This window comes from Vombatus ursinus, unplaced genomic scaffold, assembly GCF_900497805.2.
Source record: "Vombatus ursinus unplaced genomic scaffold, bare-nosed wombat genome assembly UNPS02009173.1, whole genome shotgun sequence".
Taxonomy (NCBI): domain Eukaryota; kingdom Metazoa; phylum Chordata; class Mammalia; order Diprotodontia; family Vombatidae; genus Vombatus; species Vombatus ursinus.
Genome location: NW_020948951.1, coordinates 11,158,619 through 11,170,443, shown reverse-complemented (window position 1 = coordinate 11,170,443; position 11,825 = coordinate 11,158,619). Strand labels below are relative to the sequence as shown.

Below are 11,825 nucleotides of genomic sequence, written 5' to 3'. Positions count from 1 at the left end.
GAAAGCTAACCCAAGCAAGGCCATGGGGCTGAGCAACAACTGCCTGTAGCACAACAAAACCCCGAAAGCTGAAGTGATGTCCTTGGGGTCACCCAGATAGTAAATGGCAGAATCTGGCACTAGACCTAGATACTCTGATTTGAAAATCAATACTTATTCTTATAATCTGCATTGTTGGAAGGAACAGCCAGTCACAGATCCATGTGGGTTTTTTTGTTTGTTTGTTTGTTTTGTTTTGTTTTTGTTGTTGTTATCTTGGGGTAATGGGGGATTTTTGAAAAGGAATGAGACCATTAGTCAAGGTTAATGAGATCATCATAATACAAGATAGAGAAGGCAGATCTACTCAAATCTTTCATTTTACTTTTTTTTTCTGCAAGGGACAGTGACCATTCAACTTGAAAAGAGAAAAGACAACAAAGATGACTAGTAAGGAGTTGAAATTCAAGATATGTAAAGTGATAGTAGGCAAGTACGTAGCTACCCTTGATGAATTCAATTCACTAGGCCCAGGTAAACTGAATTCCAGGAATTTAAGGAACTGGCATGTCTGATTACTCAGTTATTATCAGTCATCTTTGAAATAGGGAGAATTAGAGAAAGGAGCTTGACTTGACTTTTGGAAAAATTCTATAATGAAACATCTAGAAAAGGAAACCTATCCCAGGAAACCAGCATGATTAATCAAGAACTGGTCATCTTTTGACTACCTTCATGTCTTTTTTTTCTTTCTGGACAGGATTATTAGAATGATAGATAGTGGAATTCTATATAGAGAATATACTTAGGATTTTTATTAATTAAAAAAAATTTTTTTTCCATTTAAAGTTTTTTTAAATTTTGAGTTCCAAATTTTCTTCTTTCTTTTAGTCCTTCCCCCACCTATTGATAAGGCAAAGCAAGCAGTATGATATTCATTATGCATGAAAGTCATGCAAAACATTTCCATATTAGCCAAGTTGCAAAATAAAGAAAATGAAGAAAGTATGCTTCATTATGCACTCAAGAATTCATCAGTTCTCTCTCTGGAGGTGGATGGAATTTTTCATCTTGAGTCCTTTGAAATTATCTTGGATCAACTATATTGATCAGAGTAGCTACGTTTTACAGTTTATCATAATTGTAATATTGCTGTTACTCTGACCACTGTTCTCCTGATTTTGTTCCTTTCGCTTTGCATCAGTTCATATAAGTCTGTCTAGGTTTTTCTGAAACCATCCTGCTCATCATTTCTCACAGCACAATAGTATTCCAACACAGTCACATGCCACAACTTGTTCAGCCATTCCCAAAATCATTGCTACCACATAAAGAGCTACTTTCAATATTTTTGTATATATAAGTCCATTTCCTTTTACCCCTTTGGGATACAGACCTAGTAGTGATATTGCTGGATCAAAGAGTATCTAGTTTTATAGCAATTTAGGCACAGTTCCAGATTATTGTCTGGAATGGTTGGACCAGTTCACAACTCCACCAATAGTACATTAGTATCCCTATTTTTCCATATTCTTACACGTGCGCCTTTTCTCTCTTCTCCTTCCTCCCCAACTTCAGCATTTGTCATTTGTGTCTTCTGTCACGTTAGTCAATCTGATAGGTATGAGGTAGTACCTCAGGGTTGTTTAAATTTGCATTTCTCTATTCAATAATGATTTACAGCATTTTTTCGTGTGAATATTGATAGCTTTGATTTATTCTTCTGACAACTTTCCTGTTCATATCCAGTGACCATTTATCAATTGGAGAATAGCACTTATTTTTATATTGTCTCAGTTCCCTATATGTTGGAGAAATTGGGCGTTTATAAACTTTAGTAAAGCTTTTAACAAAGTTTTCACATTATCCTTGTAGACAAGGAAAAATAATGGGCTAGGTAATAGTATAATTAGATGGGTTCATAAATGATTTAGTGATAGGACCCAAAGATTAATTGTTGGTGGTTTGTTGTTTATTTGTAAGGCAATCTATATTGAAGAACTCTAGGGAATCAGTTCTTAATCTTGTACTTTTCACCATTTTTATCAGTAATTTAGAAAAAAATCATTAATGACATGGTCATCAAATCTTCAGATCAAGCAAGCTATGAAAAACAGTTGATACACTGAATGAGAATGTCTGCATCCAACAGGCTAGATCATAAGTTACATCTAAGATGATGAAATTTATTAAAGTGAACATAAAATCTTAAACTAAAATCAATCCCACAAGGACAAGATGAGAGGCTCATAGATATAACATAGCAGTTTGCCCTGAACAATCCAGGAATTTAACTGGACTTAACAGATTTAACTGGATACAGCTGCTTAAAAATATAATATGTTTTTAGCCTATATTAAGAAGTGTATGTTGTGGTTAGAATAAATGTTAAAGTGCCCTATCACTGCTAGGTCTTATCATCCTCATCATTATTACTGTTTATTATTACTTTCATCAGTATTATTATTATAACTGGCAAGTTCTCAATATTAAGGGCAATTTGCAAGAGCCTGTGTGATCTTTTGCAATGGAAACTCCCTTCACTAATGGAGATCACAACCTTTTAGTAAATGATCATTGAGAGTTGGTATGACCCAAAAAAAAAATTGTTCCCTGTTAGAATAAGAGGGCAATCTAATGAGCAACATGTCTAACTTAACTTGTTTCTCCAGTGACATCCATACATTCCAACATTGTGAGTGTACCTTTGGAACCTTTTTAAAAATGTACTTTATTATTCTGAACTTTATACAGCAGAACATAGAAAAAGAATTCTTTATGATACTATGAATCTCCATTTCATAGTGCTTGTTTTTAATTATAAAAGAAAATTTTACACTTTGCTTTCAAAACTGTCTGCTTTTTTATGCTGTCTTCTGTTCTCTTTGCATTTTCAAAAATATTAAAATTGCAACACCACCACCTTTTTGGGTATTGGTATTCTTTCCCATTTAAAAAAAGAACCCCTTTGTTACAGATAGCATAGTCAAGCAAAATAAATCCATGCAGTAGCCATGTCCAGAAATGTTTGTCTCTTTCTGCACCTTGTGTTCATCTCCTCTCTGTCAGCAGGTGAGTAATATGCTTTGTCATAGGTTTTCTGGAGACATGGTTGGTCATTGCATTGATCAGTCTTCCTGCAGTCTTTATTTTACTTTCTTTTCTAAAGAAAGTTGTTTTTCTTTATAATGTTGCTATCCTTTTACAAATTCTTCTCCATGTTGTGCTCACTTGAATTTGTATCAATTCATACTTTCCCGGATTCTCTTTAAAATGTCTTTATTTTACATGGTACAATAATACTCTTATTAACATTCACGTCCCATAATTTGGTCAGTGATTTCCTTATTGTCTAAGAAACAATATGAAGCACTCTGTTAGATTCAAGGTCTTTGCTTTTCTTTTCCCTTGTCAGGAACAGGAATTTTGTTTTGCTTATGTCTATTCCCTCTGCAGTATTATCCTGTCTGTGTGTCTGTGTGTCTGTGTCTGTTCAACTCACCTTTGACCAGTTTGAATAAAAGTGAAGTTCATCTGATAGCTACCTTCTTCCATGTTTTTATACTGTTCTCACCCCAAATTTTGAAAAGTTAGGGAGTTTTTCTTCCTTCTTCCTCCTTTCTCTACTTGTATAGTCATTTCAACCTTCAGAACAGAACCAGTCTGCCCCCATGATCTGTTTTTTAAAAATATAATTCCCTGAAAGCCCTTTGAATATGTTAAAGTTTTGGAGGAATACTTGTTTCTTGTCCTCGAATCAGATGTTAGTATTATATTAACATTTAGTACCTTCTAATTGCTCAAATAAATTTTCCTTTTTAGATTTCTCCAGACTCTTATGTTTCCAAGTTTTTTTCTCAGTTTTAATCTTTTCATGAGAATTGCTTGAAAATTCCATTAAAGGTTCATTCCCCTCCCACCCCCAACCCCCAATAGGATTGCACGCATTTTTTCAGGCTGTTATTTTTGGTTGTAAATCTCTGTCTTTGGCCTATTGGGGTATTGTCTTCCAAGATTTCCTCTCATTTGTAGTAGATACTGTTAGTTCTTGTGTGGTCCTAACTATGTATTTTTTATTTATTTGTTTTTTAAATTTTTAATAATTTTTTGGTATTTGAACTTCTCTTTTTTCTTCCTTTCCTCTTCCTTTTCCTCTTCCACCTTTTCAATATTTTCTCTTTGTGGAATCTTTGGATTTTGTCTATGATATCCCTGAGACTTTTCTTTTTGGGGTTCCTTTCACAATGTGATCCCATCTTTGCTGTCTTGTTCTAATACTTCTAAGCAGTTTTCATTTATGATTTCCTAAAAATAGAGTTTCTAGGCATCCCCTTCCTCTCCCACCCCCTTCCCCTTTATAAAAATATTCTCCTTGACCTGTTTTTTTCAGGTCTGCGTGTGTGTTTTGTTTTGTTTTGTTTTTCAGTATCAGTTGTCTTACTTTTTTTCATTCTTTTGATTCTGTGTTAATATTTCTTGCTGTCTGATGGAGTTACTGATTTTTGTTTTGTCTGTTCTAGTTTTCAGGGAATCTGTTTTTTGGGTAAAGTTTACTACTTCCTTTTCCAAGCTATTCATTCTCCTAATTCTTTCCTCTAGAACTTGTATTTCTTTCTTTCTTTCTTTTTTTTTTAATCTCTCCCTTCATTTCTTCTAGGCATTTGTGTAGTTCTTATGGAAAATCCAGTTGTTATTGCTGTTTTTCTGTTTGGCCTCCTTGCAGTTGTTGGAGCATTTTATTGTTGTTCAGTCATTTCAGTCAGGTCTGACTCTTTGGGACCTCATTTGAGGTTTTCTTGGCAAAAATACTGGAATAGTGGTTTGCCATTTCCTTCTTCAGCTCATTTTACAGATGAGAAAACCAAGGTAAACAGGATTAAGTGGCATGCCCAGGGTCACACAGCTTATAAGTGTCTGAGGCCAGATTTGAACTCAGGTCTAGTCCTGATTCTAGTCCTGGTGCTCTATCCACTGTACCACTTAGTTGACCTCTGTTGGAGGATTACTGCTTTTTTTTTTTTTTTAAGATCTCTAGATTTGCTATAATTTTTTATATTAGTTTTTTCTTTGATTTACTCATCTCTCCAACTTTAGTTGCTGAATTGGAGCCTTATGCTAAGGTTTGTCTCTACTGCCTGCTGCACTTGTGTGTATACTGCTCAGCTTAACTCTGCCCTGGGTCTGCTAGGTTCCTGTTCTGACCTCTACCTCTTAGGGTTAGGTTCCTCCTGTAGCTTTAGATCCTCTCAGATATGTTAGGACAGAATGTTAGAGATTTCAGAGCCCCTAGGCCTGTACTAGCCTGGTGTGGACATTATTATCACCATTCTCTGGATCTTCTAAGGCCAATCCTGGGGCCTTCTCAGGGGCCACCTCTGCTCTTGTTGCCTCTGAACACAAAGCTTGCTAATAGCCTTTCTCTTCTGTTGCTCTCCATCTTATCTCTGACGTCTTATGTGATTCTGGGATGAAAGAAGTCACTTACTGTAGTTTTTCATTGGATTTTTTGGTCATTATTCAATCTATTGCAAATTCAGGGTTTTCCTGAAAGGTAGATGTGTAGGACTTGGCTGATCTGATCCCAGTTCAGGGAGCCATTTTAGCCAGAAGTCCTTTTAGACTTGCAAGAATTTGTACGCCAGAGTCTTAATCTTTCAGAGCCAAGTTATGAGCCATCAGAATATTGCTTTAATGAAGGTGAAGGCAAATAACTTTGTTAAAATAATCTCAAAATTCCATCAAAACTTGCTCTCACAAAGGGCCTCACTCATGAGTTAGTTACTTGTATACCAGTGGGTCTGTGATTTGATCGATATGGGTATTCCTTCTGATGTAAATCAACCCTCATATGAATCTTGTCCAGGCCCTCCAGTAGGTTTGTCACAAGACTTTTCCCCAGGATGGTAGAGACTTATTTATGTATATGTCATTCTTCTTGAGAGTATGAGCTCTTTGAAGGTAGAGACTGTTTGATATTTGTCTTTGTATACTTGGTGTTTGTTGATTGTTTTTGGAGAAAGAGAAGGGAATAGAAGTATGTGTGATTGGATTGTACAGATTTATGGAAATTTACGTGGAAATGTTCTTTACTCATAATACGTAAGAGAGCTGATTAAAATCCATTATCACTAATTGCTTTGGCTCAGCATTCATATTCCTGTTATTCTTTGTCTCTTCCACTGCCGATTGTGGCACCACTCAATGCTGTTATCAAGTAAAACTGTTAGTTCTTCCACAAACATGTTTTCCATCTTACTCACACTAGAGTCTTATTAGCCTTTATCGTCTGTGGAACTGGCAGCACTTCGGGTTGGGCATGGTCACCAGACCAGTAGAAATAGCAGTATACCTCATTTGATGATTTAGAAGTCTAAGTAGTCTTGACTAACTGCAACCAGTTCGTTATTGGCCCCTTTTGAGTGGTGGAAGATACACTACTGCTGTTATCTGCCTTTCATAGAATTGGAAGATGAGCCAGCAAAAACTATTTGTTCTTTCCAGGACAGAGTGGACTAGGCTGGAGTTCTTAGATAGGTACTCTTGTAACAATAGCCCTGGAGAGTCTTTTTTAAGGCCCATAAATATAATCTATAGTTTCATTTGGAGTTGTTAAATTTCAGTGTACCTCTTGCATGCTTCTTTTCTGGTTAGTAATTGACACTGTTTGGCTGTTCCCTATGTGATTATTCTTTCTTATTCTTATACATACTCTTTCTGAATACACCTGAATGTCATTACCCCTTTGGAGTTTTATATGAATGTTTTTGCTTCCTTAAAAAAAATTTCAGGCAGAAAACCAAGCGAGAAAGCTGAGAAGAATTGCTGTTTCTGGATGCTTTCATACAAGACTGGATAGGGAGCAACTAGGACCTCTCTCTCTGAATTGGGTGGCCTGACAGGCACTTACTCTGAAAAGGAACCAAACAATCGAGGTCAGACCTTTGGTGATGGAGTTTGTGCTTCATTCAAGTTTGGCCCTCATTTGGAAGAAGAATTAAACTTACTCCACACAGCTCCAGAGGAGAAAACTAGGACCAATAGGTAGACGTTACAAGGAAACAGATTTTGAGAACTTCCTATCAATTATCATTTAGAAATGAAGTGCGCTGTTTCAGATAATGTTTTTCCCATCGTTGAAGGCTTTCAATCACTATTTGGGGAGATCCAGGCTTCACGAATTGGTCAGGAGAGCAGCAGAGTCTTTGATCCAATAAAAAATATGACCATCCCATTCCTTTGCTATGTCACCATCCATTGCCATTATGCACTTTTCAGCTCCCCATCCTGAGACTACAGTGGGGGAAGTGCCCTTCTTCTAAGATGACAGTGTGACCAGAAAATCAACCCCTTTCTCTCAGCCTCTCTGCACTCTGTTTATCTGAGTCATTTACTGGATTTATGAGAGTGCCCCTGCAGAGATGGAATTATGGTCTACCTCTTATATCAGCCAAGTCAGCTTGGTTCCAATTGCAGAGCTGTTATTGCTGGGATGAGGTAAGCACAGAGCACAGCTGGATTGTTCAGCTCCCAGCAGTGTTAGCAGTTCAGGTATTGACTCTCCAGTTTACAGGTGTGTTGTGTGATTTTTTTTTTTAAGAGTATAGGAATGAGCAGGAATAATACAAAGCCTACAGATGCCACCTGCTGGGGGTGTTTGGGTGTGGTTTTCTCTTAGAATCTCAGGGTTGCAAAGGTTAAATATTCTTTCAGCTTCCCCTTAATGTTTAATAGATGATGATTATTCGACCTCTGCTTGAATACTTGAATGACAGGGAATCCACTCTCTTTTTAGGCAGCCCATTCCATTTTTGACAAGCCCAGTTATTAGAAGGGAAGCAGCGTAGAACACTAGACTTGGAGCCTAGGGGAGACTTGGATTCAGATTCCATTTCTAACACTTGTTAACTAACTTCTTCTAATCCTAGATTCCTTGTGTCAAGTGGTGATTACTACCTATACTCGAGGAGTCATTGTGAGCAAATTGCTTTGTAAATGTTAAGACATTATAAATCAACAAAATTATCAGACAGAATTAAAGGTATAATTATCAACCAAGTGGAGACGAAATTATCTCGGTTTGACCATGGTATAGTTGTGTGTTTACAAAACCCTAGAGAATCACTAACTGAAGTGATTAATAACTTCATCAAGTTAGCTAGAAAGGAAATTAGTCCATAAAATTCTGTATTTTTGTACAATATAAGCACAAACTAGGAAAGAATTGAGATGAAAAAATAAGCTTCATAATAAGTAAAAATATGCAGTAGTTAATACACAAAGATATATACTTGATTTAGATAAAATGCAGAATACTTTATAGGAATAAAGGAAGGATGTAAGTAATGGAGTAATTGAATGCATATTTGTGGGCCACGCTGATATTATATTACCTAAATTATTTCATCTATTTAGTGCTATACCTATCAAATTACATTATAGAATTAGTCAAAATAATGAAATTCATTGCAAAGAGCAAAATGTCTAGAATCTGGGAAGAGTGAGAATGAAAAGGGCATATCATTTCCAGACTTCAGACTTTATATTATAAATTAGTCATCAGAACTAATATTACTTTAGTTTTAAAAATGAAAATAGAAAATTGGTCAGTGGAATAGACTGGATAAACAAGAAACAATTAACCGAACCAGAAACTGAAAATAGTCTCCTAGTGTTCAATGAACTCCAAAACAAATTAGGAAAAACTTTTTTTTATAAGATCTGCTGGGAAAATTGAAAAGCCCTTTGGCAGAAATTAGATTTAAATCAGCATCTTACTATAGTGAACTTAAATTGGACCTGCAACTTGATTTTAAAGAATTGTAAATTTTACTATTAGAAATTATTTTGACTACATAAAATTTTAGCATGCATCCTTTCGATGAAATTAGAATTAGATGAGAAGTGGTAGAATGGAGAAAATATCACTAATAAAACTGACAACCAAATTATATTAGGGATATATATATACACATATATGTATATGCCATTCCCCAGTAGATATGTGGGCAAGGGTATGAACAGATTTCAAAAAATTATAAACTATAAATGACTACATGAAAATATACTCCCATGTCAAAAATTAAGACAGCTTTCCAGTTTCATATCACACCATTCAGATTGTCATAGAAGACAAGAAAAAAAGTAGCACCTGTCACTGGTGCAGCTAAGGAAAGACAAGCACCACGATGAACTGATGGTACAGCTGAGGTGTGGATCACCCATTGTGGATAGCAATGCTGAATTATATAAGAAGAGCTACTAAATTTTCTGTGCTCTTTGACACAGTGTTCCTCCTGCTGGGCTTATACAATAAACCCCCAGGAGTTCAAAGATGCAAAGGAGCATTTACCAAAATGTTCAAAGCAATACTGTTTAAATAGTATCCAAAAAATGAGACAAAGTAGTTGCTCTTTGATTATAGTCATAAAAGCTATGTTATATTGCTATAATGGAATATTATTGCACAGTGAGAAGTGAACTTAAGGAATTCATAAAATTCAGAAAGAGTTACGAAATGATGAAAAGTAAAATAAGCAGAATGAATAAAACAGTGTATGTGTACACAGTTGCTATGACAATGTAAATAAAAATTCTCCTAAAAGACATTGAATGATACTTGGAAAAATCATTGTTCCTGGAGAACCAATAATAAGACATATCCCCCCTCTACAGGCAGAGCACACTTCTAATAGGATCTTTTATATATTATCTCATGTGGTCAGTATAGTATGTTGTGGGGCGTGGGGGTGGGGTGTAAAATTACTATTACAAGTTAATTTTTTTGAAGACGTGGATATGGGAGCAGTTTCCTTATATTAAGCCAAAATCTGCCGCTTTATAATGTACACCCATTGTTATCATTATCATAAAATATTATCACTAGACTTGTATTTCCAATGGTATATATGCTATAACAAATGCTACTAAATAATGAGGGGTTGTTCAAATATGTATATTTAGATGTGTGTATGTTCTCTTCTTTGAATGTAGCCTCTTTGAGGGCAGAGACTGTTTGATTTTTGTGTTTGTGTGCCCAGCACAGTTCTTGGCACACGCAGTAAATGCTTGTTTATTGATTCAGCCTCTTCATTTTACCAAGAAATACATAGAGACCCTGGGAGTTTAAACCAAGATCCCACACTGAGCTACTGCCAGAGCTAAAACTAGTGCCACAAGTATTCTGACCCTGTCTAGTGATCTTTTTCAGTATGCCCCACAAGTTCCTACCAGATATTTTCGACAATTTTTCTGTTACCATTACCTAGGGACACCAATATGGGAAATAGGACCCAATGTTTAAGGAATTGAGGCAGTTCCAGGATGCTAAAAAGCACAGGAACATATTGTCAGAAAAGAAGGAATTTAGTTTTGTGGTATGTTCAGTGTGTCCTCCTTAGTTTTCATTAATTGATACAGATGGGTATAAATAAATACATTGCTGGTAAGTAATCTCATGTGAACAAAGAGAGCAGATTAGCACATTTTGTTTAAGTGACTTCAAGATGAAATATCAGACAGAAATTAAGAACAAGAAAACATTGCCTGTGGGCTACAGCCAGAACCTATTTCTTCTTTCATGTCTCTGCTTTGGTATGAGGAATTTCAAAAAACTATTCCCAGGTGATTCTGTTCTCCATCCTACTCTTTTCTAGGTCCTCAACCATGCCTTTCATTTTAAAAGAGGTTTTCACAGGCTTCTCCGATCCTGTGGGTACTTTTATAAGAGTAGTGCTCACCACAGCTAGCTATTTGTACTCCTAGTTTGTTGCCCTTGAGTCTGCAAACCCAACCCATTAATATAACTAATTTTCTTCTACTCAGGATGTGTTTGAGATGCGCTTTGCAAAGATGCCTGATGAGCCTGAAGAGCCAGTGGTCGCTGTGTCCTCACCTGTGGCACCACCACCTACCAAGGTGGTAGCTCCACCTTCATCTAGTGACAGCAGCAGCGACAGCTCCTCTGACAGTGACAGCTCAACTGATGACTCTGAGGAGGAGCGAGCTCAGCGGCTGGCAGAGCTTCAGGAACAGGTATCAGCCTTCCGGCAGAACAGTGCTAACTGTTAGCTGAATCTGGGATTAATTCATTGGGTAGGGATGACACCAGAATAAGCTCCTTTTAACTGATGGGGAGTTTTTTATTCTGTGAAACTGTAACCATAATGTTTCTTTCTTGTCTTACCATCTACTACATCTTTTGTATGCTTATCAGATTCCTACCCTGAGATCAAGTTAGGAAAGCCTTTCTTCTGAGATTAAAATGTGATCAGTGGGAGTGTCCTTAGAAGTTAGGTCTAAGTGCTTCTTAGCCACACAGTAAGTAGAGACTTTTCCTCACAAGTTATGCAGAACTCAAGTAGAACTCAGGTGCACCTTCTAGTGAGAATAGCATTTCAAGTGTAATTAAAGACCGGGAAGCATTTTACTCTGGTTATCTGTGGCATTTGTTACCCCAGCAAAGACCCATGTCTCCCTCATACCTTCTAATCTTTTTTCCCCTTTTTTTTAAAAAATTTATTTATTTTTAGTTTTCAACATTCACTTACATAAACTTTTGAGGGTTTTTTGGTTTGGTTGGTTTTTTTAGGTGAGGCAATTGGGGCTAAGTGACTTGCCCAGGGTCACACAGCTAGGAAGTGTCAAGTGACTGAGGCCAGTTTTGAAGTCGGGTCCTCTTGACTCCAGGGCCGGTGCTCTATCCAGTATTCCACCTAGCTGTCCTATAATTTCTAATACTTTAAAGTTATGACTGACCTGTTATACCATCTCTGCATCTACTGTGCTCCGTACGTAGAGTCTTTTTAGCCTTTGCTGAGGCCTACGAAACTTGTCATGCGTGACACCAA

At 36.5% G+C, this 11,825-nt stretch overlaps 1 protein-coding gene across 2 annotated transcripts in view; it reads left to right on the top strand.

The window, feature by feature from the left end:
* The window catches only part of BRD4 (bromodomain containing 4), a 153,908-nt gene that overhangs the window by 95,172 nt on the left and 46,911 nt on the right, over nucleotides 1-11,825 (top strand). For both annotated transcript variants that reach the window (XM_027850934.1, XM_027850933.1), the window contains exon 8: nucleotides 10,801-11,010. In XM_027850934.1, coding sequence (XP_027706735.1) covers nucleotides 10,801-11,010 — 210 coding nt within the window. The remainder of the gene's footprint in view (nucleotides 1-10,800; nucleotides 11,011-11,825) is intronic.